The sequence below is a fragment of the Pan troglodytes genome, chromosome 1 (genome assembly GCF_028858775.2).
Source record: "Pan troglodytes isolate AG18354 chromosome 1, NHGRI_mPanTro3-v2.0_pri, whole genome shotgun sequence".
In the NCBI taxonomy this organism is placed as follows: domain Eukaryota; kingdom Metazoa; phylum Chordata; class Mammalia; order Primates; family Hominidae; genus Pan; species Pan troglodytes.
In genome coordinates, this window is record NC_072398.2 from 72,190,287 (window position 1) to 72,217,425 (window position 27,139).

At 43.7% G+C, this 27,139-nt stretch overlaps 1 protein-coding gene across 1 annotated transcript in view; it reads left to right on the forward strand.

The window, feature by feature from the left end:
* Window positions 1–26,664, forward strand: part of ASTN1 (astrotactin 1) — a 303,816-nt gene extending 277,152 nt beyond the window's left edge. Inside the window, exons 19-23 of the mRNA XM_514021.8 lie at window positions 3,219–3,370; window positions 4,723–4,858; window positions 11,071–11,171; window positions 18,685–18,868; window positions 23,210–26,664. Coding sequence (XP_514021.3) covers window positions 3,219–3,370; window positions 4,723–4,858; window positions 11,071–11,171; window positions 18,685–18,868; window positions 23,210–23,447 — 811 coding nt within the window. The 3' untranslated portion in view covers window positions 23,448–26,664. The remainder of the gene's footprint in view (window positions 1–3,218; window positions 3,371–4,722; window positions 4,859–11,070; window positions 11,172–18,684; window positions 18,869–23,209) is intronic.
* Window positions 26,665–27,139: the final 475 nt, after the last annotated feature.

The following is a 27,139-nucleotide window of genomic DNA, read 5'->3' on the forward strand; positions in this document are numbered from 1 at the left end:
AAGTGCCATTGTAATGGAAGAAGTTAGAGATCTACACTGAGAGCTTAACTAGACCAACAACGTAACCACTCATTGAACACTTACTGGGTGACAGGCATTGTATGGAGCAGTTAGATACTGCTCATTTAATAGACAAAAAAAAAATGCATTCAAATGGATTGAATGATTTTTCCAAAGTGGTAGAGCAGGAAGCAGAATTGGTTAAGAGGCATGTTCTTGGCCATTATAGTACAGAGAGGATAAAATTGAGAGATGATCTGGAGCAGAACCAACAGGGCTTGGTGACTGATTGAAGTAGTGGTGAGGAGAAAGGAGAAGTGGAAAGTGAACTTAAGACTTCTGACCCTGGTGGCTGGGAAGATGAATAGGCCACCAGTGAGCAAAGAAGAATCAAAGGATAGGCAGGTTTGAGGAGGAAGCCAGTTTCATTTGGGCTTGCCTTGGAGCTGTCATGGGGTAGTTGAGTGTGTGGGGATGTTCAGTGTGCAGAAAAGAAAGATGGAGCTCTGCAAAAAAGTAAATACTAGAGATGAGATTTCAGTCAACCCCAGAGAAATGGGAGATGAAACCACAGCTATTAGAAAGAGTGCTCCAGAACAATAATCAAGTGGGAAGAGCAGCGGGCTGGGGATGAACAATAGGAGAGTCTGCATTTGAGGGGTGAAGAGGATGAAGTGCTACAAAGGTGTCTGAGAATGGACAAGCCCAATTTCCTTCCCCTCAATGGAAGACGAAACAGAACTGGCCAAGCTGAGGGCCAGGACCTGAGACAAGAATCCCTTGTAGCCTCTAATATGGCATCTGCCATGGGACTGAAGTCACAGGAATATTGTATCTAATAAAGAGTGCTGGCATGACAAGCTGGAAGAGAGTGACCCCAGGGGCTGGTAAGGCAAAGAAATCCTGAAGTAAAGATTAGGGCCTGCAAAAGTGAAAGGCTGAGTAGGCAGGAGCAACAGACCGCTTAGGAAAGCAGCAGTTGAGAGGCTGCCCTCTGGCCTGTTTCATGCAGGTGCGGGTAGGCACTAAAGGGCCAGGACAGAGCAAGAAGAAATCAGAGGAAAGAGGAGAATGCAGCACTAGAGGGTCATTACAAGCCAATTTCTTCTCTTGTCCACAGTCTGTCTTCTCTCTGTAGGTGGTTTTAGATACCTACAGCCTTTGGCTGTAGATACACTAGCCTTTGGCTTCCTGTTCTTCATAGTCATGATTGGACTTCTTGAGTTAAAAGAGAATCAAGCTCATTATTATAAAAGTTATTTCATTTAGTATAAAGGGAGCCACTAGGAGAACTGCTGCTGTTAGACTAATTCACCAGGTAAGAGAGCTACCTCTGAAACAATACTGAAGCTACCACATGTTATCAGGTGGACACAAGATCCAGCCATAATGTCCTAGGGCTTATTTTGTTTTTAAACCTGTGTTTACTAAATCTTATTGCAAGAGATTAAATTGGGCTAAATTTTCATAAACAGTAAATGTCCATTAAGGACTTTCCTTTTCTTGACAACTGATCACCTCCTTCAGTAGCAAACCTTAGTTTCAGTGGGAAATGAAAATATACTTTAGTTTTACACAAGTCTGTGTAAATCATATACACTTCTATTTCTCAGAAGAGGCTGGGTTTAGTCCATATTTTCACAGAATTTGTGTTCCTAATGCTTTTTTTTTCAAAACAGCACTCTGCATATGACTCTAATTAATGAATTTGTCAATATCTGCACAGTTTTGGGTCTATTCCATCTTCAATGTCATATGCAAACTATGCACTCCTTCACTAACAGAAGAGCATGTGTTTTGTATTATTTTCCCACTAGTTGAATTCCTTACTTTTGTGCCCACAGTCTACTATAATTTATTTTTGAAACTCTTATCACATATTATTATAATCACATGTATAATTATATGCTTCTATTGCTCACTAAGCTCCTTTAAAGAAGGGACTGGGATGGGCTTGTGCACCACTGCATCCCCAGTAGCAAATGGATGCTTCACAAATATCTGTTGAATTGAAATTGAAGATTGCAGATGGTTTGGTGTCATTCATTCTTAGTACCTTGCACAGTGATCCTTGAGACGACCAACAGGCACCTGTGAGCCAAGCAGAGAAAAGGAGGGCCAGGAATATGAGTGATCATGATATCTGGGAACCAAGGATGAGATAAATGGCAGGGATACTTGTAAGGGAGGGAGGCTGGAGTGAGCAGGAATGGGGAACATTCCCAGAATCCAGTCGTCTTGAAAGAAACACAGAATTGGAAGAAAGAGGGGAAACCTGAGGCACATACAAGAAATCAGAAGGCGGCTGTGAATTGAAACCACGTGGACAATTAAGAGATCCATACCAGTGAATGCCAACAAGGATTATTAAGTTTCTGCGAGGTACAGAGAGGTATGAGCTGGCAAGGCAAGACAGTGGTAAATGTGGACAACTTGTAAAGAATAAGGAGAGTATGAAGTGAGAAAAGCAAGGAAAGGCTGGAATCAGGAACCAGGATATCCATATAAACCCAAGAGCAAAGAAACAAACTGAAATCAGAATCTGGGCAAGCAGGCAGAGGACATCACTCCAAGGAGAACTTGACATGTGGCCAACTTTCTCTTGTCCAGTAAAGCCCCCTATGAATATTACTTCCAAACTGAACCTGTTCCAAGGTCCAGCTAGCAGATAGCCTGGAGAAAAGGATAGGTTAGTTCCCATAGCAAGAAGGGAAGCTGGGGTTTCCCCCATCAGCAGGGCAGATCCTGATAAGGTTATGGAAGCCAAACCCACTGTGGCCTTATTAATTTGAGATTCTGGACATCACCTTCAATAAGTCTTCATATGAGCAGTATACACACACTCTCTTGATATTTTTCAAGAGAAAATCTAGAAATTATGATATTTTCCAGCCATATAAAATAGTACTACTCCAAAAGCCCTATCCTCTGACCCATGTAATATGCAGACATTCATTAATCTTTGACTCACCTACTGATTTATTTATTTACACTTATTGGCTGAGTTTATAATATGTAACAGGCATTTAATACATAAAACATAGATCTCAAGAGTCCTCAAAAACATTACTATCTTTTGAAAGAGACAGGCCCTCAAAGAGATCATTTTTGTAGTTGGTTGGGAAAGAAAAGCTTACAGTATCACAATTGAGGTAGTCAGTGCCCAAAGTGAGTCACAGTTGTATCCCTGTTCCATGTTCCTTCCTGTCTGCACACAGGCTGAGACTCTCCACGGTTCACGAGCCCAGCAGCACTCTTGTGGTCCTGGAGTGGGAACACTCAGAGCCACCAATCGGGGTGCAGATTGTAGATTACCTCCTCCGTCAAGAGAAAGTCACTGACAGGATGGACCACTCCAAAGTGGAGACAGGTGAGCACCTTCTACTTCATGGGCTTGTCTTGATCCAAGGTGATAAAACTAAAACAAAGAAAAATGCCCTGCCTCATGGCTTTGCTCCAGGTCCCCAGTATCCCAGGGCAATGCAGGAGGAGCAGGGAGAAGAAGAAGCTGTTCTTCTTCTCCAAGAAGCAGCTGTTCTTCCAAGCAGCAGCCATCTTGTCCATTTAAGAGTTTTTGCCTGGTGAGCATCTGACAAAGCCTTGTTTTGATTTTTTTTTTGTTTATAAAAGAGGTGTCCATTTCATTGCCTCTAGGCACACTCACAAAGAAACAACAATACAATACACTAGTTATCCTAGCCCACAATTAGGAAACAATTCTCTGCTAACCACTGCCATGATTACAGAAAAAAGATTCCTTTGCTAATAACCCCCCTCCAGGCAAAAGCATGTGCAAACAGATGTGTTTGGCCCATGTCTTTTCCTGAAGCAAACTGCTTTTCTCAGGTCCAACTAGTAAGAGGGAAGCCTTAACGGAATGGAAACACCCCATGAAAAATGTTCCTTGCGTTAATATTTCACTACCTGCACACAGTGAAAGGTCAACATTCATAATCCCAAAAACTTATGCATGGGATGTGGTCACCAGCAGGGTGATGGCACCAACAATCTAATTCAAAATAAACAGCTACTGGTGAGCCTGCCACTGAGGGTTAGAGACACATACGCAGCTGCTGCTTCAGGCATAGAGAGCTGCCTACCGCTTCTTCCAAGGCCCTTTGCCTGATGTGCACAGGTATTGCTGAGGTATGGCAGGGACCACTGACCAGAATGCTATCTCTGTCCATGCCAAGAACATTTTATAAAGGAGTGCCCAGGCCGGGCATTGTGCCTCACGCCTGTATTCCCAGCACTTTGGGAGGCCGAGGTGGGCGGATCACGAGGTCAGGATTTCGAGACCATCCTGACCAACATGGTGAAACCCCGGCATGTGCCTGTAATCTCAGCTACTTGAGAGGCTGAGGCAGGGGAATTGCTTGAACCCGGGAGGCGGAGGTTGCAGTGAGACAAGATCGCGCCACTGCACTCTAGCCTGGGCGACAGAGCTAGACTCTGTCTCAAAAAAAAAAAAAAAAAAAAAAAAAAGAAGCTCTCAGGTGTGATGTGTATCTCTTGCCCTAGTTGTGTCTGAACTAACTCTAGACAGCTCTGAGTGGTTAAATATGAAATAGAAAAGGCCATTCCTTCTAAGTCTCCTTCTCTACTCTAGAGATTGAGGACCAAATCATTGTCATGTTAAGTTCTCATTGAGTTGACTCCATCTCCTCATTGCTTGGCCATCATTGTTTCTCATGCTTTTTCCATTCCTTCTCCTCTGGGCAGAAACAGTGCTGAGCTTTGTGGACGACATCATCTCTGGAGCAAAGTCTCCTTGTGCAATGCCATCTCAGGTGCCGGACAAGCAGCTCACCACCATCTCTCTGATCATACGATGCCTGGAACCTGACACCATTTACATGTGAGTAACACACACCTACCTAGTGACTTCTTACCCTGACAGTCCCAAGGCTTCTTACCGGTTTCTTCTTGCTACTTGAGTTCCTTTAGAGACTCAGCAAAACATGTTGAGTCTCTGAAGTCTTATCCCAGGTGGCATTATAGAGAATCTTCTCGAGTACTTAGGCACTGGAATGGGGGGATCTAGAAAGATAATACGGTCCTGTCCCTTGAGGAGTTTGCAACATAGAGGGGAAAGATATAAAAAACTAACTTTAACTTAAGGCAGAATTAAATAAATGTAGATAGAAAAGCAAAAAATGAAAAAAAATTGTAAAAGAGAAGAAAGAAGTGATTAATTCTAACTACAGTGGATGTCATCTAAACTGTGTTGTGTAGAATTTCAACCAACAGTCATGTTGGAAAAGGAATACTAGGCTCAGGAAGCTGCAAAGGCAAAGGTGAAGAAGCATGAAGGTGAGCAGCAAGTAGTCTAGTAGGGCAGAGGCAGGCGGTGAGTAAAAGGGAAAGGAAGAAAGTGAGACTGGAAGTATAGAATGCTATAAGTCCAAGGAGTCATTTTTGAGGAAAGGCATAGAATACCAAGAACTCTGCTTTAGAAAACTAGCTAGCTCCAATGGCATTGAAGTAATTTAGAAATGTTAGAAATGGGCAGCACTTTTCTTCAAAGAAATGCAGCGAACTATATCATGGCCCTTGGAATGACCCTATTCTTTCTGTGAACTCTTCCCCATTTCTCCCTGTGCTCTGGAAACAATTGTAAAATGTTTGTGACGCAGAGATGTAAAAGATGCCAGAAAAGGAGCGATAATGATAGAATCTAAATCATGATGGAAAAATTTGGGTGCTAAGGCAGAATTCATAGTGATGTCGTTGTAGGACTTCGTGACCCCATCAGTATGAAAAACATTTAACAGTTTGCAGAGGAGATCACGAGAATAGAGTCAAGGTTTCCAGAATAAATCATTTCTATTTCCACAGTTAAAGAGTTCAGAGATGAAAAGCACTAGAAATTTGAGTGGCATTGATTGCAAGATGAACTTCAGTGCTCAGGCTGAATGTCTTCAATATAGGAAAAAGGGATGTTGCTATGGGCCATGCATGATGAAAGTAAAGTACATAAACACAAGTGACATTCTAGAGGATTTCGACAGTATATATAGACACAGATGAGAATACTAAGACCATGTTGGTCCACTTTTTGGGTGATTCCACCAATGCCATGATTCTCGTTGGCTCTTTTGATGGGGGGCAGTTGTGGCCCTTTATTGGAGGGGAGCGGGTGAAAGGAACAAGGATTTGGGAGTGCAGACCACCTAACCTGCTGTAAGGCATCTCAAACTCAGTGAAACTTGAATTATCATTTATAGTAAAGGCTCAGTAGTCCTTCAGTTGTGACTAAATCACACTGTTACTTAGGAATTCCAAAGTTCCAATGTACAAGAAGTGGTATTAGGAGTGCAGCCATTACCCACACTGCGACCCTCCTCATGTTGGCCTGATTGGCTGCGTTTCTGATCAGAGACCGAGGCCAATACCGTCTCTCACTCCAGCTGTCTTTGCTGATCTCCCATTATGTACCTCCTACATCTTATAAAATGCGAACTGTGAATGCTGATTATTGAGAAGTTGGAGCCAATGCAGGGGGCTAAGGAAGAAACAGCAAATCTCCACCAGGTGGCGCTGCAGATCACAAGAAGAGGGCCGTGTGGGAGGCCAGGAGTGACATTCCTCTCCCGGAAGGATCCAGGAGAGCTGCGCTTCAGCCCTTGGGATAGGGACAGAGCCCTAGATTAAGAGTTGAGAATACATGGGCTGCAAGCCTGGTTTTTTGTTCCTAACCACTAAATGGCTGTAAGCAAGACACTGAAACTTTCTCCAACTAAGTTTTCTTTCTATAAACTGGGAGGAGGGCGGCCTTCATTAATGGAGTGCTGACTCTGAGAATCCCCTCTGACTCTGTGAGATTAGGGGTATTGTTTCCATTTTTTAACTGAGGAAACAGGTGCAAGAAAACGGAGTAACCGCCCCAGAATCACACAGCTAGTTGCTTCGGGTATGCAAGCCTTGCATCTTAACTCCCTGCTGCTCTAGGTTACTGTGAGAATCTCAGAGCATGACCTCATTACCTCATATTAAAGCAGAGAGCTGGCTCTGCACCTGGGATCCACAGAGGTGGAACAGCATTTCTGCTTAGCTGGCTTCCTTTGTCACTTTATATATTTTATTTAATGCTTTTTAAAACATTATTCTGAGAAGGATCCATGGCCCCAAAACAGTGAAGAACTCCTACTTGAAAGAGACCTTAAAGTATGTCTGGTCCAGCATTCTTCATTTTACAGATGAAGAAACTGAGGCCAGGGTAGGGAGGTGACTCACGGGCCTTTCAACCTACTGCCCCATCATCACAATGCATGCTCACAGGAGAGCTGCTCTCTTTCCAGACGTGTGACAGCAGACAGATAATTCAGAAAAAAGGGAGGCAGATCGGAGGGATGGGCAGAAACCACCATGCCTGGAGAAGGAAAGTGGGAAAGTAGCAGACAAGACAGCCAGTCCTTAGCAGGGGGCTTACGAGTCCTCCACTCACATCAAGTTTCAGGCCTTTAAGACCCACCTTTGGAAGCAGAGCTGTTCTGTGTCGGTGCACACTCACACGGGCCTCCGTCGGGGTCATCACCAAGTCTCTAGCTGTGGGCTGAACAATCCCAGCCAGGCAGCAGTGGAAGAAGCCCAGGAGTTTTGGACAAAGCAGTAAATATGCTAACACATGAGCCTTCAGACTGGGAGCAGGGCTTATCTCTTCTGCCCAGTAATCCCATCTAACCCTCTGAGGGTGCTGAGTGTTCAGTGGTAGAAACGATAACACTAATGGTAAGCCGAGGCCTTTCTGAAATTACCGCACATGGCATTTCCACATGAAATGTGTAAAGTGCTCCCCCAGCCATGATGATGAAATAAACTGACTGCTCTTTCAGTGGGCCCTCCAAAACTGAGGGATTTGGGACTACTGAGGAATGGCGCTTAGGTCAAGCCTGGACTCTCCTCAGAAGGTTAAGTGAAGCATCTCCTTTTCTAATACCTGCTTCATGTTAAAAATAAAATACACTACTAAAAGTGGAAAGAGCTGGAGAACTTAAATTTTGCACTGATTGCCCCATTGGGGTAATGTGAGAATTAATGTGAGGACAGGTATTTTCATCCTAGGTCAGCATCCAACACAGTTTAGCTGGAACTTACAGCAAGACAGGCCGCAGGGCAGAGCTTGGGCAAGCTTGGGGGTGGGGCATGGAGAGGTGGGGATTGACTGAGAGAGAAGGGGTCCATCTGACAACAAAGTAGGATGTTTCTCATTATAGTCTAAGGACACTTAGAAATTAAGGGTCCAGGGTTAAGGAATGGTGGGCTACAAAAGGTGGCTGGAATGCAGCCATAGACGGTCTAGGGCAGGTGACATTTTAACATATTGCAGGCAGCATCATGTGGCCCAGAGCTGCACATAGCCAGACTGCAGCCCTGACCTGAGTTCCAAGGTCATGCCCAGGGCTCTGGAAGTCAGGCAGGAACAGGCAGAGCAGGGCCAGAATGACAGGGGATGGGGCACTAGGCAGGCAGGACCTCAGCAATGGAAACCAGAGCAGGGGCCTAGACTTAGGGACTCAGACACACAGTCAGGGGTGCAGGCCCTGTAGGAAGAGGGAGAGTGAACTGCGAGGACCAGAGGACCGGGTCAGGCCCATGCCCCAGCCCCGTGACCATGCTGGCCTGAGAGCATCAGCCTGGGAGAGAACAGGACTTCCTGTCTCCTGACACTGATGAGAACTGATAGCCAGAACTGGGCTTAGGGCACAGTCTGCAACAAGGATAAAGCCACTCCACCTCTGGGCAGACGACGGACTTCCTACGCACAAGGGCCCTGGTGTCAGGATTTCTGTGGGAGAAGGGGGCTCACTCGGGCCCCTAGAGGGCAGTGCTACCGAGGTTTGTATGACACTGTTAATCCTGGGGCTTTCTCACTTGCTACTTCATGGAGGAAACACGGGTATGAGGGGGAACTTCACCTTGTGGGAGTCCCAGACTACTAGGTACAAGTCTGAAATCTGCAGAGTGGTACCTTTGGGCGCCTTCTTGAAAGGGGAGGTCAAGATGGTCTAGAGCAGGTGGGCAGAGGAGGGAGTTAGTGCTGATCTGAGACTGGATTGTGGGATTGAACCAGGAACAGAGCTAGTTCTACACAGGGCTGGTCAGATACACCAGCTGCTGGGTTTGGTGGCCACATTCACAATTCTAGAAACAGTACCAGAAGCTGATGAAATATCAGCATGTGGCATGTGGGGCCAAATGATGGAAAATTTCATGACTGCCACTGCTAGGGGTCCAGGCAGCCTAGCATTGCCACCGAGAAGCTGTAGGGGCTTCCCTTTGAGCTTAGAGGAGAGGAATGGCAAGGAGACAAGGGTGAGAAGACCTTGAGTTTGGAATCAGGGTCAGGCTGGGGTTGAGTACAAGGTAAGACCATTTATAAGAACTCAGAAACAGGGGATGAGGCAGAGGCCAGTGAAGTGGATTGAGCCACCGTGTTGCAGACAGGAGTGAAGGGCTGCACACTTGGTCCTGGTCTGACAGCAAGGAGGGGCAGGAGTCCTGCAGGAGGCCAGCAGGTGTGGCCCAACCTGCTGTGTCCTGAATCTAGGCAGATCGTCACATTCTGAGTCCCAGCAGACCAGTGTTCAGGTGGTATGGGGGCTGCCTGTGTGAGGCCCCCGTAATTCAGCATGATAATTTGGAGAAGGTAGAGGGAAGGCAAATGGAGTATTGGGGCACACAGGCTCTCACACTGACCATTCTGTAGATGTCTTTGTGGGGAGGGAGTGGTGGGCCATGATTGTCTTTTCTCTGTTGAGAGAAATGCATATTTCTTGCCAGAATCATTAGGCAATTATCTATATCTTTTCTACTTCACCAGCACGTCTGTTCCATGCCCAGCTGACATTTAACTGGACCACTGTGTCTTGGGGCCTCTCTCTCCTTTTCACCTCTCTCCCTCCCTGTAACTGTGCCAAAAGAAAACAAAATAATTGCCAATAAATGCAGCCTCCTGTGGTGACACAGCAGAAAGTAAAGTGACAAGAAAGGCGACATTAATGATTTTCTTTAGACCGACTGGGTTGGTTATTAGAGGCCCTTGGCACAGACACCAGAGCTGATTGCCATGGTTGTGTTCAGATTCCCTTTTCAGTGGCAGAACCTAGAATTCCTCTTCTTCCTCTCCATCTAGCTCCATCACCCAAGGGGAAATTTTACTTTCAGCCTTTAATAGCCAGGTTTTCATTTTCTTCTAGGAAGGGGCTCCTTAGAATCATGTCTTCACATTGTCATGGAGACTGCGATGTTTCCACTCTGGATTCCTGGTCCACAGTGGGCAGTATCTCAGAGGAACAGAGTGAGCTGTATGTGGGGAATGAAGAGTCTAGCAAGCCAAGAGACTCTCCACTAGGCCTGTTTTGCTTCTCACTTTAAAGAGGGAAGCTGTCCCCGGTCCTTTGCATAGAGGTGTTGACTGCACATGGGAAGGAACTGAAGAGAACTAGTGTGATATATGCAATGTCATGAACCATATTATCTTTCAGGTATTTCTGTACATTGCTGTCTCATTTCGTTCTCACAGTGGCTTACAAGTAGTCTTATTATCATCTCCATTTCACAGGCATTCACTATAACTATGTGGCTTCAGATCCAAGTTCTGTCTGTTTCCAAAGATATAAACTGTTCCCCTGAGTGGTTGTCAAAGTTTAACAGGCACCAGAGTCACCTGGAACACCCGGGAAAGCACAGAGGTCTGGTTCCCATCCCTAGAGTTTCTAATTCAGTGGGTCTGGGCTAGGGTCTGCTGCTCCCAGGTTCCCAGGTAATGCTGGTCCTGCTGGTCTGGGGGCCCCACTTTGAGAACCGGTGCCTGATGCCATGATGCTTTCTGCCAAAAAATATACCCAAGACAGCAAATTACAACCCAAGACCCACTAGGAAGCAGGGAGAGGCTCTAGGCTTCATCTTTCTGCCTGGGATGGTGGCAGTAAACGTGACCCAGGATGACGAGAGTATCTTGGTCCATAGCCACCCATTCAGGCAGAGCTGGGCCATGAGCTAGGGCCACAGAGATCTAGCCTCCAGCCACACTGTTTCTGCTAACCATGCCCTCCCACTCCCTGCCAGGTTCACGCTGTGGGGAGTGGACAACACAGGACGGCGCTCCAGGCCAAGTGACGTGATCGTGAAGACCCCATGCCCCGTGGTGGATGATGTCAAAGCTCAAGGTAAGAGGCATTGAAGTTAGCAGGGTTTCTGAAGGGATGCCCCAGGTACCCCCCCCTTTCTATGAGGACAGAAGGACCAAGAGAGTTGAATAGAACAACCTGGAGTTCAGCAGGGAAGGAGAATTCAAGGCCCAGTACAGGAGTATTGCCTTTCCAGAAATAATACTCAGCCGCTGGCAAAAGTCCTCATCGTATTGCATTACTCCACACAGTCATTAAGTCAGGGAGCCCATAGGAGACACTGATGAAGCCCCCTAGCATACACGATTGTATGCCAGGTGCTGACGTATGTAGTGAAGTACCTGTGATCTCTGCCCTCAGGATACTGATAGGGTCACTCACTCTGTTTATAGGTTTTTGTACATCTGAAAGATTATTTTGAATTAACATATACAGCAAGGCTGCAGATTTGCAGTTAATTGCTAAATCCTCCCATCCCTGGCAAAAATGCATCAAAATTTTTAATTGTATATTTTGAAGTTGTGGGCCAGTTCTTTGATAAATAACTGGCTGTCTTCAGTACAAACTCCCCTGCAGGATCAGCCCCTGTTAATTAAGAAAAACTTGACTTCAGTCAACATCCATTGCACAAAGCTTACGTTTTCCTCATGACAATACCGGGCTGGTCTTGACATCATCCCCTGTTCTAAGGTTTTTACACCTTATTTATAACCAGAATTTTAATCATCCTGGTCACCACTTCTACAGGGCTCCAGCACTAATTTAAGTAATCTTATCAACCACTAATGTGGTAGTATTGAACGGATAGTATTTGCATATTAACAAAGACATTGATGCTGAAAGTTTTAGGTTGTGCAAGTTTCAGTAAGAGAAATATTGTGTCCAGTCTGATTTGCTGACATCCCTTAAAACACCTTATATATGGCTCCTGACTCCAGGTGTATTAGATTGACAGGAGGGACATAATCCCAGAATGTCCAAGGGGTGACACTGTGATGACGCAAAATCACAGGGGAAAGAGTGACCTAGATTCCCATTAATTAAAACCACTAATATTGTAGCACTATGCAACGTCTGAAAAGATTTTCATCTTTAATCTGCAGAGCATGTTAAAGGTAGGGTTATTTCCAACACAGACACCTGATCATATCAGGGCCCTTCTTAAAACTCTTTCATGTATTGCCATTCCTCTTGTGACAAAAATATTAAACAGGTAAATTAGGACCTAAATGGAGTGGCCCCAGCCCACTTCCCCAGCACTTCGGCCCCCTCCCTTAGCCAATTTCTGCATTCCAGCCTCACTGCCTTCCTCAGTTCTTCCAAAACCGTTTTCATTCTACCATGAGGCCTTTGCACACATTGGTCCCATTACCTAGAATTCTCTTACCCTGTCAACTGATGAACAGCTCTTATTCTGCAAATCTCAGATCAAGTGTTCCTTCCTCAGGGCAGAAAGGGCCAGGAGCCATAATAAGGTATCCTCACAGTACCATGTTTTATTCTTCAGAACATTCATCATATTTATTATTATAATGATATGTTCAATGCCTGTCTACCTCACTAGACAGTGAGCTCCATGAGAGCAGGATCCCAGTCTGTTTTTGTCCACTGTTAGGTCACTAACACCTGGGAGGCAGCATGGTTGACCAACTCATTGCAGAGAACCTGGAATCAACATCCCAAATTCAAATGCCTGCCTCGCATCTAACTGCTTGATCTTCAACAGGTTACTTCACCCCGTGCCTCAGTTTACTTATCGGTAAACTGGGGATGAGGGAGATAGTACCCTAGCTAATGAAGTTCTAGTGAAAATTGAAAGACTTAATTAATTTAAAATAGAAAAAAAACACCCAGTGCCTGGCATATAATAATATACAGTAAAAGTTAGCTGCCATTATTATCAGTAACCAACCATAGAGCTTGCTGTCTACTAGGAAGTCAATAAGTATTTACTGAAGGAACGGCACAATACCCCCATGTTATAGATGCAGCAATTGAGATTCAGAGTGGAGTAAGTAAAGTGATAAAGATCACAAAGCATCTGGCAGAACCAGCACTCACACTTGTTATTTTACCCAATTCCCATTTTGTCCATGTTACCAAAAAATGGTTAGAGAATTATTATGTCAAAGACTGAAGCCCTTCCCCTTGTCTTTAAATACTGGTGAAGAAGAAAAGGCTCACATTTTAAAAGACTGTTTAAGTTACATACCGAAACTCTCCCTTTTTAGACCCTCTGGAGTGAGTGCTGCTGGCTTATAGGGTATAGACTGAATGACTTTCCAAGGTCTCTGCAATTCCCTGATGAGGAAAACTGGCATTGAAAACTCCCAGATGAGAGACTGTCTGCAGAGGACCCATGACACCCTTATTTCATTGTCTGCTGATTTCTTCCTCTAAGCCAGAGAGAGGCAGGTAGCGAGAAGGTGCCTCCGCTATTCCTGTGTTGGAGCATTTGCTGGTGTCCTTGCAGGTAGTACAGCCTGCAGTGAGTAGTGGGAAATCAGGGAGTAGGCAGCGGGTGGTGGGACATCAGGGAGGTGATTAGCAGGTGGAGGGGATGCAGCATGATGCTACCTACAGGGATGGATAGGTAGAAAGTAATTCTAGAATAAAGAGTGGCCCATATAGGGAAGTTTGCTGGGAGCAGACAACTACACAGTTTTCCATGCGGGGCTCCTTCGGGTCAACCCAAGCCCTCCAGAGTACATCAAGATGTGCTCTGCCTGCTTGTGCTTCTTAATAAAGGGAGTTTCTGAAATCCCAGCAGACGAGCTGGGAGCAGAAGAGCCAATTTAGTGTTGAGACAGTGAAATAACACTCCCAGGGCCTGTTATCCTTCAGCCAGGAAGGTGTCCTGTGCAGGTAAATCCAGAATTAATGACTTAGACTAATTGAGGGTATCCTTGCTAATTAATACAGTTCTAGCAGTTCTACCAAAATACCATATGCTTTGTCTTCCTCACACCCAGATGGTGATCATAAATATGATCTCGCAGCACTCAGGTCTGAGTTTAAATCCAATAACAAATGGGAATTACCTTTTAAGTGACCTGGAGCATGACTTCAGCTCCTCATTATCTACCTAAAAGCCAGACTTCATCCCTTATGTGAAGATTTATCCTAAACTAGATACTTTCTCTGAGGAATTTTCCTGCATCATGACACTAAAGCCACTGTGGAAATAAGTTTCTACCGATGTTTTGCTGAAACCAGCCTTCCCCCAGTAGGTTCAAGCTCATGTGAGTAATGAGATCAACCCTCTTGGCTAGACTCTAGGTCAGGCCATGGCCTTCCGAGAGTTCTTCATGAAGCTTCATCCAGGGAAGGCTAGTTCTCATCCACCCCTCCCTGATGCCTGTTCTGTCTTCCTGATGCAGACATAAATGTTTATCCATCCCTTTATTTGCTCCTTCCACAGCCATTTATCGAACCCTGCTATTAGATGCTACACACAAAAGCAATTAGAATCAAAATCTGTTTTCAAGAATTTTATAATCCTATTTCATGAATTCATTATGTCATTCAATACACATTAAGCCCTTACTAAATACCTGTTCTAGGCAGTAGGAGCCAAACCTCCTGTCTCATGGAGCTTGTATCTTAGTAAGGATGACCAACAACAGCAAAACAGTAATGTGTATAATATTTCAGATGGCGATACGTGTTATGGAGATACATAAGGAGGGCTGTGGGATAGGAGGTGCAGAGGGTAGAATTTTAACTGGAGTGGCTTGGGAAGAAGGTGAGGGAGAAAGTCATGCAGAAATCTAGGGGAAGATCTTTCCAGATCAGGGAGCAGCGGTACAGAGATTCTTGGCTCATGTTTGAAGAAGAGGAAGGAGGAACAGTGGGAGGGAGAAGAGCAGGAGAGGAGCTCCAAGAGTGTGGGGAAGATTCCACAGGGCCTGGTCATCAAAATAGGGCACTGTACTCTGCCTGGGATTGGAATGGGAAGCCCTGGAGGACTGTGAGCAAGGGGCTGACATGATGGACTGTGAAGTGGCCCCTGCCTGCTCTCATGCTCTACATCCAACCCATTGGCAAATCCTTTCGGTTCTCCTTTTCATTATTGGAGAATAGATTTCACAGAAATATAGAGGCTGTGAAAGGAGGAACTTCATCTTGTTTTATTTTTCCCCACTTTTGAACACACTATATTTTACTTATTTACTATGTTTATTGCTTACCTGACCTGACTGTTTCCTACCACCAGACTGTAAGTGCCATAAGGGTGAGGATTTTTGTCCAACGTAGTGCACGTACATAGAAAACTGTCAGGCACATAGTAAGCACTCGAAAACAATTTTAGTTGATAAATCAATAAATACAAGCTTACTATGTCCAAACATTGTGCTTTTTTTTTTTTTTTAAAAAAAGGTTTGACATTTAATATAGCTTTTATTCTCACAAGAATCTTGGAGGGTATGTATTATTAACCATCATTGAACAGACATGGAAACTAACACCCAGAGAGGTTAAGTAACTTGTCCCAGGCCACACAGCTGGTGTGGCCCAACTCCATTTGATGCCATGGTGTCTGGGTCTGACAGCCTCAGTCTCAGCCAATTTACCCTGCTGCCTGAGAGATCTCAGTTCTTTTCTAATCATGTTTTTTATGATGAGGCTGTGTAGACAGGCTCTTTGCCATATTTTCACCTGCGTCTTATCTATTTCTGAACATCATGAATGTTAAAGAGAGAGAAGACAGGTATCTGTCTTGAATAACTCAAGGTTTCTGTGAACCTGCAATTGAGTAAAATTATAACTAAAAATACCTATACTATTTTCCATTGTTTAAGTTAGTGAATTCTTGAGATGCTATGAAGACTAACAAAATAAATTCTCTCAATTCTTTCTGTGGAAATAGGAGGAGCCAAAAATATTCATGCTCTAGTAGCCTGGAGCATAGATCTTTCTGAAGACAGCGTCTGACTTACTGATGTGGGCTCTTAAGCACACCCAAGAGCTAGAATATCGTGGTTTTAGGAGATTGGTGGTGGAAACTGGTCTCATCCCACGTGCTGCAAAAGCTGGGAGCCCTTAGTCTTCCCTAGCTGGATATGACTACTATGTTATGAGAATGATAGGCACCTCCTCAGCCATCACTGCTCCTCCGCAAAGACTACCACAACCAGGGCCTGGCGTGTGGACTGTTCTTTCTTATCACAAGAAGTAGGCACAGATTGGCACCAGTGCAGGGGTGGGAGAGGAAGTCCAGATCTGCCTATCTCAGCTCTGGTCTTATCACCAGCATTTTTCCTCCCCCTGGTCATTCTTCTCTCAGCAAGCACTCCTTGCTTCCCATGGAATACAACACAGCTCTTGGAAGAGTCCCTTGGCCTCTTCTTATCTCAACTTCAGAAATGACAGACCCCCTGCACAGCTACTAGGATTCCCTCTTTCTTGGCATCTGGGGCCCAATCAGTGCAATGCTCATGACTAGAGAGAGTCATCCCAGTTTTTCCATCCCATGACTCTGCCTCCTGTACCTTAAATTGATTATACATCATCTATTCCCACACATCAGTACACAATAGCAACGGCAGATAGTCATAGTTTTCAGTTTTGACTCCATCTCACCCTGGCAGTGTGACCTTGGGCAGGTAGGTAACTTGGCCTTTTCCCAAATCTTCTCATTTATAAAACAGGCACATTCGTATTCATCTTTCAGTGGTAGTGTAAGGATTGGGAATCACATGTGCAAAGTTCTTGGCAATCATAGGCCTTTGATAAACAACTGGAGATACCATAGATATTTATTTTCTAAATCACTATCTTCTTTATTTCTTAATTCCATTTTTAACAATATGAGAATTTTAACAACCTGAAAATCGAAGTGGACTTCTATACTAAAGTTATTTGCAATGCAGCTAAATATGCTGGCTGCAAGTTTGGTTGCTACAGGATTGGTGTCACCTGGTATCAAGAGATATCAGTGAGAAACTCTTCCCCAAAGTAAATTTAAATTGTTTCCAAAGGTTTAAGTTCTATTCATTCAGGTAACATTTTTGGATCTACTAGATTGTCTGGCCTTGTGCTAGCCACTCAGGATAGTAAGGGCATACAATCTGGCTCCTGTCCTCATAGGCAACAGGTAAGACAAAAAAGTAAAGAAATAATTGCAGTGTCTGGGCAGGATAGAGGTAGAAACTTTATTCATTCCAACTCTGGAAACTGCTACAGGGATGACTTTGTCATGACCAGCAGTGCTGAAGTCACTTGGAAGTTTGACCAGGAATCAAGCTACCATGGCTGCGAGCTAACAGATGGTCACATTGGCCAAGTTGTGGCTTAGGAACCTGTGGACTTCATTTCTTCATGCCCAGAATTAACACTGCATCCAAGACAAAACGTTGCTCTCCAGATCTTAGTTTCCAAGCTGTTTAGAGAGAAAAATGTAAATACATCTCCTTTTGGACAAATTAAAAGAGAAAATATTTAATGATGAACTACTTTGAGCTCTGTAAGAAAAAAATGCCAAGTCTATACAAAATCATTTCCACTTTGCCACATCACCAACTTCAGACTTAGTAATTTATGCCTTTGAGGAAGAAATATCAGAGACATAAATTAAATGGAAAGATTACTCATTTACACTAGATTCCATTTCTGGGTCTCCACAGATCTGCCTTTGCACCTGGTCTAGGTGGTCCTAACAAGGGTTCTGCTTTCCCACAGTCTTGAGGCCACTCCAGACTCTTCACATCACTCGCAAGCACTGCCTGACAGTGCCTCACTTCATCCCTGAGCCGAATGTGCACCACCCACTGCCAGGGCTGCCCTGCTACTTTGGCAGGAACCCTGGTATTCAAGCACATGCCACCTAGAAGTGCAGGGTTGTTAATGCCCCATGGGAACACACTCAGACCAATCATGGATGGAAGCTGGAGATAAATTCTTTCCTTCTACCCCTGAATGACCCAGTGGAGATCCAGCGGTTCATACATCCTCTCCTGCAAAATGTAGCAGTCAGCTCATCAGGAAGGCATGGCCAGCTCCTTCATGCTCTCCCTTATATTTACTTTCTCTTCTTTCTTGCTTCATTTCCCTTTATCTTCGCTCCTGCTTCTCTGGGATTGCACTTTCCAAAAAAGTGTTAATATATGAGCTTTTTCCTCAAGCTAGGTCTTTTTAGAAAACCTGAGTAAAAGAAAGAATATTGTAACTGAAACAGACCTTAGAGAGAGTCTAGTCAAAGCCTTTTATTTTATAGAATAGAAAACTTAAGCCTGGTGGGGCAGACACAAAGTGAATTACTCAAATTACTTTCTTCAGGCCTTGGGTTCAATGCTCTTTCAGTAACAGCATACTCACACACACATAAGTAAACATGCATATATATATATATACATACACATTGACATACACACATATATGTGTATGTATATACTATATGATATATATGCATATTATATATACATTATAAATGATCTACATATGTTTATATGTGATATGTCTATATGATATAGATCATATATAATGTGTGTGTATATATACATTATTATATATATGTAAATATGAACTTATTTTCCTTTTCCTCCTTCCTCAGAAATAGCAGACAAGATCTACAATCTCTTCAATGGCTACACTAGTGGGAAGGAGCAGCAGACTGCCTACAACACCCTCCTGGATCTGGGTTCCCCCACCTTACACCGGGTCCTCTACCACTATAACCAGCACTATGAGAGTTTTGGGGAATTCACCTGGCGATGTGAGGATGAGTTAGGTCCCAGGTAATCAATAAACTAAGTCAACCCTTTTAAAGACTTCTTGAAATTTTGTACCTCTTGTGCTGTAATACTGCATCCATGAAGTTGTAGAGATTTCCTGGATGAGCTTAGGCAATCAGAGAAGTCAGTCCTCTGATTTAAGACAGTTCAGTCCATGCAGATTAGTTTTGGATAAGCTCTATTTAAGCAGTCCAGCCATGAATGCTTTTCCTGAACTCTGAAAAAAAATTTTGCTCTTGACCTATTTTGCCCTCCTTTTTTATCATGTTGACATTGCATTCCAAACCCTAAAACTCAAAGAGTCAAAAGCATGGTCTTGTGAAAGGAAATTTGGAATTTTATTAAAGAGGATATCTAAAAATTTTTTTTGCATTTAGGTTTTTCATATGTTACATCCATTGTAAATACTTGTTTTGAATTAAATTCCACATCTCTTGAAATGCAACATGAGAGTAGCCAAAGACCCATCTTGACATCAATCTTGGCCGGAGCTAGGGTCGCATAGTGTGTGCTAACTTCTCTTGGCCCCAGGGGCCATGACTGCCTAATACCCACACCCACTGCTTTTAGGTTGCACAGACAGATTAGAGTGCTTGGAAAGTAAGAAATGAGAAGAATCTGCAGATGTATCACTTTTCTTTTGTTCTGTTAATCATAACTGTATATTGCTGCTTTGAGAAAACAGACTTCCCTGGAAAGACTGAAACTTTTGGATAGATATGATAAAAAGGATTTTCATATGGAATGTTGGTACCTATATGTCCCCAAATTATTTAGGTGCTCATGAAGAAAAAATAAAAATAGGGGAAGAGCTGTGAGAATAGAAAAAAGAATGAATGAGAAAGAAAATGAAGAAGGAAGGAAAAAATTTAAAAGGAAGGAAGGAAAGAAGGAAGCAAGCAAGGAAGGAAGGAAGGAAGGAAGGAAGGAAGGAAGGAAATGAAGAAAATCAACACTATAGAATCCTCTGTCCCTTAAAGAATTCTTTCACTCCAGCCAACAGGGCAGAATGAAAGTACCACACAAAAGTCATCCCATCCATCTGACCTCTGACCAAACTGGAGAGAGAATCATCCTCATTTGGCCTGCTGTGACTTGCAGTTATAAACTTTCCCAGAAGACCATCACTGAGGACATTCTATTTTCTTACTTTTGAAGGAAAGAGGAAAATTAGGTTTATCTCCTGAAATAAAATGATTTTATGTGTAAGATCTGGCAGGGTTTTTCTACAATCCATAAATAATTTCCTGTTTATAAAGGGTGATAGTTCTTGGACAAAGAGAGCCACCACTACAGACCAGAGAGAAAAATGTAAGGGATTTTTAATTTGTTTTGTCTCAGTTTTGATAAGAGACAAACCCAGAGTTAGAAAGTAGATACATGTTAAGAAATATTGTCTTCACTTCATACTCTATCTTTATCTTATTCTTACTCATCCCTAATATCAACTCCATTCTCTAACTGTCCTCTCCTCTCCACTCCCTTCTACCTCCCTCTCCACCCCCTCCTTTCCTCTCTGCTCCCCTCTCCCCTCTTCTTCTCCCTTCCCTTCTCTCTTCTGACATTTATTGAGTGTATATATACCGTTCTTTTTCAGGGAACATAAATGTCACAATTTGAAAGGCACTAACATTGCATATATCATCTTGATTTCTAAGGGCATTTGGAGTGCTTTTAAAATTTCTCTTTTGTGACTCAAGAGTCAGAAGGAAAATTGGTTAATGAAGAAAGTGAGCAGGGGAAGAAATGTAGATCTTGTTGTAAAGTAAGGCCACCGCTGACTGCACACTCTCCTCCCAGGAGGTTCCTTCATGTGTAATACTAGTCTTTCATGGCTATATATTAGAAAACATTGTGTAGTTTCATTAGTCTGCAGGAAATAAAATTTGGCTGTTTAGTGTCATGGATCTCAGAGAGAACCACAGGAAAGGAAAAATCCTCTGTTTTGAAATACATCAACCCACTTTGGGGTTAATTGTGAAGATGAGTAGAAAAGGGTCTATGGCTACTTACTTCCTCTGAGCAAACAGAGGATTCCCTCAGTTCACCACAACCCAATTTCATTAAAACTTGATGAGGCCTCCAGATTGAGCTGAGGGTTGAAAATAGTTTGAGAAAAACATTGGTTGCACCACTAATTAGAAAGGAAGCCACAGGCTCCAAAATTAATTTGGCAATCCCAAATTAATTATTATTATTATTATTATTTAAAGTGAGCACTGAAAGCAGCAACAAAGGCTGTGTGGACTAATTTAATTCATTCTTTTGGAAGGATGATGTGAGTTCTTTGTTCATTTCTTGAAGATGATGCTGATGTTGTCCCTCCCTCTTCTGCCACTCCCTCTTTCTTCACCTCCCATGAACTTGTCAACAACTAATGGCATACAGTAGGACAGACTGAGAGGAAGGGACACCAGAGTTCTTGTTGATGACAACTTTTGGAAAACCTGCTTGGCCAAACTGCAGAGGCTCTTAGGGAAAGTACAGATCATCTGCCCAAGATGATTTAGTCAGCAGGCAGAGTGTTTGTTTGATTTCTTCTGACCCACCATTGAAGTTGGAGAAAATATGACTATCCCTCCCATGACCTCACTTTACTCTTAGCCCTTGACTTTGCTGCTGAAGCTCAAATCCTTCCTCCAGTGGCAATCTCTGCCCTTCTCCCAGCTCACCCTTTAGAAATGCAGGGAGGTCATCCCTTGGTGATGCTCTCTGCCAGAACAGTAGAAGAGAAATGAAAGGAATGTGGCTATTGTTCTTTGAAACCTCCCTCTGAATAAGGTGAATACAATTTCAGTTTCTGGAAGGAATTGTGATATGGTTTGGCTGTGTCCCCACCCAAATCTCATCTTGAATTCTCACGTGTTGTGGGAGGGACCTCGGGGGAGGTAATTGAATCATGGGGGCAGGTCTTTTCAATGCTATCCTTGTGATAGTGAATAAGTCTCATGAGATCTGATGGTTTTAAAAATGGGAGTCTCCTTGCAAAAGCTCTCTTCTGTTGTCTGCTGCCATGTGAGATGTACCTTTCATCTTCCACCATGATTGTGAGGCTTCCCCAGCCATGTGGAACTGTAAATCCAATTAAACCTTTCTTTTGTAAATTGCCCAGTCTCAGGTATGTCTTTCTCAGCAGCATGAAAACGGACTAATACAAATTGTTGATGGAACTAGAAAAGAGTGGTTCTGCCCATGAGTTAGACTAGCAGTCAATAAATGCTGCAAAGAATAGTGTTTATTGAGGTTTCCAAGTCAGTAGTCTTCATTGAGTTTTCCAAGTCACAAGACCTTGTTCAAATGAGAGTGTCTTCCTTCATGGGTCTCTGGTTACTTGCATTTTTAAAGAATAAGAAAAACACAACTGAGTGAGGGGATCCTGATCTTTTACTCTTCCTATATTCAGAGTCAAATCCAGTAGGTCTAAGAACTGGCTCTATGCTTTCTTTATCTATGACACCAGAAGTGAGTGCCACTGGTCTGCACCAGTGACATGGTGTTGCCAGTCCTTTCCCCCAAGCTAGATGCCAGAGGCTCTCACACTCTGGCCCAGGGGGTTCACTCCTTTCCAGTGTGTACAACTTGGGGCAGCTTGCTCTCCTCTCTCCCTTCTCTCTCAGGAATCTGCAATGGCTCAGGTGACCTTCATCACCTTCTCTGTTTTCCCTCTCCTTTGACTGGGGCTAAGTGACAATGATAATGGCCTCCTGACTTTCTGAGGGAGGTGGAGAAATGGAGCATGAGCTCACCTGGAGGTTAATTAAGTGATGTGTGCAACTGACAGTCTGCATATTCCCAAAGGCTAATCCTGTGTCAACATGAACTGAGGGCATTATTGTCCTTGCCTTTATTACACTATGGCTACTTCCACTCAGGCATAATTGGTCACATCTAATATCCTTTTCAGTTCAACATAACGGCTGCTTCTACCAGTTCAGAAGCGGCATTGGAAAGGGAAATATCCAGTCAAGCATATTATTTGTCATTTAGTGATGATAAATGACTAGCTTTAAAGAAACTTGATTTGATTTGTCTTTCAAACCTGCCAACTCTATGATTTTTAAAAGGCATGCATTTCCACTAAAATATTATGCATTTTGTCTGTTTCTTTTTGGTGCTTGCTCACTTTGAACATTTATCCAATTCATTCATTCATTCATTTATTCATTCATTTGCTTGACAGATATTTTTGGAGGACTCACTGTTCCAAGTGCCAAAGATAAAATAGGGAGCAAAACACACCACACTCTTCCCTCTTGAAGTTTAGAGTCTCACACTAACAGTAGCTGTGCTCATCCAGACCCTCTCTTCTTTCTAACTTAAGTATCTTCTGTGCTTGATCCATAGGAAAGCTGGTCTCATCCTTTCCCAGCTTGGGGACCTCAGCAGTTGGTGCAATGGACTCCTTCAGGAACCCAAGATAAGCTTGCGGCGCAGCTCACTCAAGTACCTGGGGTGCCGCTACAGCGAGATCAAACCCTACGGACTTGACTGGGCGGAGCTCAGCCGGGACCTCAGGAAGACGTGTGAGGAGCAGACCCTGAGTATCCCCTACAACGACTATGGGGACAGCAAAGAGATCTAGCACCATAAGGCCAGGGAGCTGCTGCCAGAATGAAGTAGGAAAGAGGAGGGATCCATCTGGGTTGGTCTGTGGATTTTTAATATTTTTTAATGGAACATGAAAACCTCCACAGCAACATCGAAACCAGGGAGAAAGTGATCCTTGCTCCCTGCAGAACTTCTTCAGTATGATGTTCTCCATCTGCACGATTGGGAAATCTGCCAGCCAGTGGCTTCATGCAGTGCCATATTTCTTTAGAGGATTACTTTGGGGTTTGCTTTGCCATTAATTTGTTCCATTCATTTTTTTCCCCGAGAAGTTTACCAAAATGCTCAAGAGCTCTGCCGTGCTCCCCATGAAAAGTCTATTAAGTAGGCACCCTGTGCTCACTCAGTTCCTAAATCCATTGCAACTGGGAGCAGAGGTGAGGCCAGAAAGTTGTTAGGCCTGCCGCAGGCCCCACCCTCAAGCATTCCTCAGGAAGCATCTCACTCTGGGAGCCTTGGCCCTGCTCACAGAGAGAGACAATTAGAAAATTGGGGAAGGTGGCCCTTGTCTGTGCCTCCTGGTTTTCTTCCTAGGCCTTGCTATCACTATTTCCATACCCGAAAGGTGAAACCAGCTTTCATTATAGGCCCCAGTGGGCCACTTGGATTTTGAGATCCTTCCTTATTTTAAGCCAGGACTGGGATTAAATCTCCCTCTGTCAGATCTCTGTCCCTTCCTCTGAACAACATGATCTTTGAGAGGGAACAAGATGCCATCTGTCAACTGCAACTTCAGAAAAGTCTACCTGGGAGGCTAGTTAGCAGTCCACATACAAGAAAAGACTTGGAGTTTATTGTTTTTTAAAAAAAACATGCTTCCTTTGGATAGACTTCTCCAGCCTACCAATATATATCCATGTGCCTGGATTATCTTTAACCCCCACACCTCTTACCTTGGACAGGTAAGGCTTGGCCGATGTCTGATTGGGTCCAGGAGGGGTCAACAATTTCATATCAGTGTTACAGTGAACTAAAGCTATTATTGATCACAAAAAACTTCTGTTCATCCCCACCTTGCTAAATTTGCTTGTGTTGCTAGTTTTGCAAATCGTTTCTCTGATGACCATAAGCAGGATTCCACCATGGTCACTGCCCATCCAGTCACTGGGATTCTGTGTAGGGAAGCACCACTGATTGCAGTTAACATCTAGAGTGCTGTTTCCATCCCACCGCCCAAGCATTGGCATGGTCACGAATGGTGGCCCAGTCAACAGGAAGCCCAGCCTTTCAGAAAGAGCCTGGCAAGGCCCTGTTGACTAGCAATGGCCTTAGCTGTCCCACACAACTCAGTGGTCTGAACACACACCTTCAGCCACCATGCCTTTGACCAGGGCTCCTCATTTGGAAACATATGAGAAAGGTCAGGAAACAGATGCAAGACCTATAAGGCTAGTCATTGAGCTATATTTGTTTTTTTTCTAAATAGTAGTAGTGACAGATAACATTTATTGAGTGCTTGCTGTATGCCAGGCACTGATGTAAGCACTTTAGGTATCATTGAATTCTCACAGCAACTCCTGAGGAAAGTGCTATTCTTGTCTCCATTTTAGTGTTGAGGAAAATGAGGCAAAGAGAGGTTATACAACTTGCCCCAAATCCCTTGTGCACTGTAACTCACACTGAGTTTCAGTGTGATTTCAGGCTGTTGGTTTCCAGGGCACAGGATCTTAGCTACTCTGGGATACCCAGTTCTGTTTTCAGTATCATCTGGCACACAAGTGTCCAAGCTCTCAGCCCCACAGGGAACCTGCCCAGAGAGCTTTACTTTTCCCAAGCATCTGTGGCATGGACATGTCCTCTGTGCAGTGGAAGGAGGAGGGGTGAAAGTGCGCCCTTAGCCTTTGGAGCTAGAGCACCCTTGGGACCCCTAGTTCCACTGCACATGGCCCTCCTCCCCACCCTCATGACTGGGAAGGAAGCCTGTGATGAGGCTGAGATAAAGCACAGGGTGGTTTCACTTTCCTCTCTCCTTCTTTCCAAACACTGAAGGATTTATTTCAAACTCTCTAATGCACCTGCCTCAGAGATTCCCCTACTTTCAAAGCAAAGATCAGCAGAAAAATTGGCTGTCCCACCTGTGGCAAATGCTGGAGCCTCAGTTAAAGTGCCTCAAGGGGCAAATATTTCACCATTGCCAGAGAAGATGTGACAGGCCAATCAGACAGGGCCCAGAGCATCTCTTTGCTGCTACTGTTTTGCCATCCTTCTATTCATATCTGTGCAGAACACGGTGTTTTAAGCTTGAGTGAAAGGAGGGTGAGGCTGCCGATGCCTTCCTGCCCAGAAGTGGATGATGTGGGAGTTGACAGGCCAGGGAGAGGGTGAAGCAGGTATCAGAGTCACTCCTCTGTACCCTCTCCTTCTGTTTTAATTTTAGGCACACTATCTTCCTCTCTCCTATCTTTCCCTCAATCTCCCAAGTTCCTCTACCTCTTTATCTTTGTCTTTTACTTCTTCTTTCTGTGACCCTCCTTTTTTGGCCACCTCTTTCCCCAAGACTTTCTTCCTCCTGTTTCCCGTTGAGTTCTCCCCACTGAATGTGTGTATGTATGTACGCACACACACACGTGTGCACACACAATGCACACAACTCCTATGACTGGCTCCTACATACATTCAAGTTAAAAAGGCTGATATGAACAGGGCAGGGGAAAATCTTAGGATGGTTGTACAATTGACTGGAGGATTTTTTCCCCTTGGAAGACACTATTGATCTCAACCTGCTGACTTTTCCCAATGCTTACCTGAAGGAACCCATCCTGGCTAGAAAGGGTGATGGTACTGGACCGGTATTCAATCTCGAGTTTTCAAGCTGCCAAACAGGTCTTAAGGGAGGTACTTATATCCCACCAACACTCTCCCAGCTCCCATGTCCCCAAGACCTCTGGAGTTTCCTCTTGAATGTACATGAACCACTGTAATAGCATTAGACTTTTAATTGAGTGTGCAATCGTTTTCCATGGAGTTTGGTCCGTTCATTATTTTTTAGTTAACTACACTTCTTGATATTCAAATGTTCTATTAAAAAAACTGAGTATGAAGAAAAACACTTTACTACTGTAGAAGGAAGAAAGAATATAATATGACCATCTTCAGGTATAACAGTGTTGTTTAAAAGAGAATTATTGTATGATTATAAAAGATGAAATAATTAACTGAATAATAAAACAAAGCTATTAGTAAGCATTGGGTATGTGGATGTTGTGTCTTTCAGTAATCTGAGTGAACTGGTTAGACTCATCAGGGAACTTGTTAAGGTTTTAAAGGTTACACTTCAGATTCCAGACATAATGGGCCTTATAGTCATCATTCTAACTGGAAAAAAAAGAATCCAATATTTCATAGCAAATTATAAACTTATCATTAAATAATAGTAGTGAGTCCCATCTTCTCTCTACAACCTTCTCCAAATAAGTAGCTGGTGAAATGTATTTGTTGCACAGCTGCTATATTCTAAACACTACGAATGATGCAGAGGGTACAGGCTTGTTCTCTATCAGAGAACGTGGCATCCTATGGGGAAAATTAGGCATTGAACTTGTCACCACAAGGGTGAGGAGGACTACGACAAAGAAGCACAGGATGCTATGAGAGCTGCTGAAATTTATACTTTGGCCATTTAAGAAAAATGTTGAAGAAAAATGTTGCAAAAGGCCTTCCCAGACA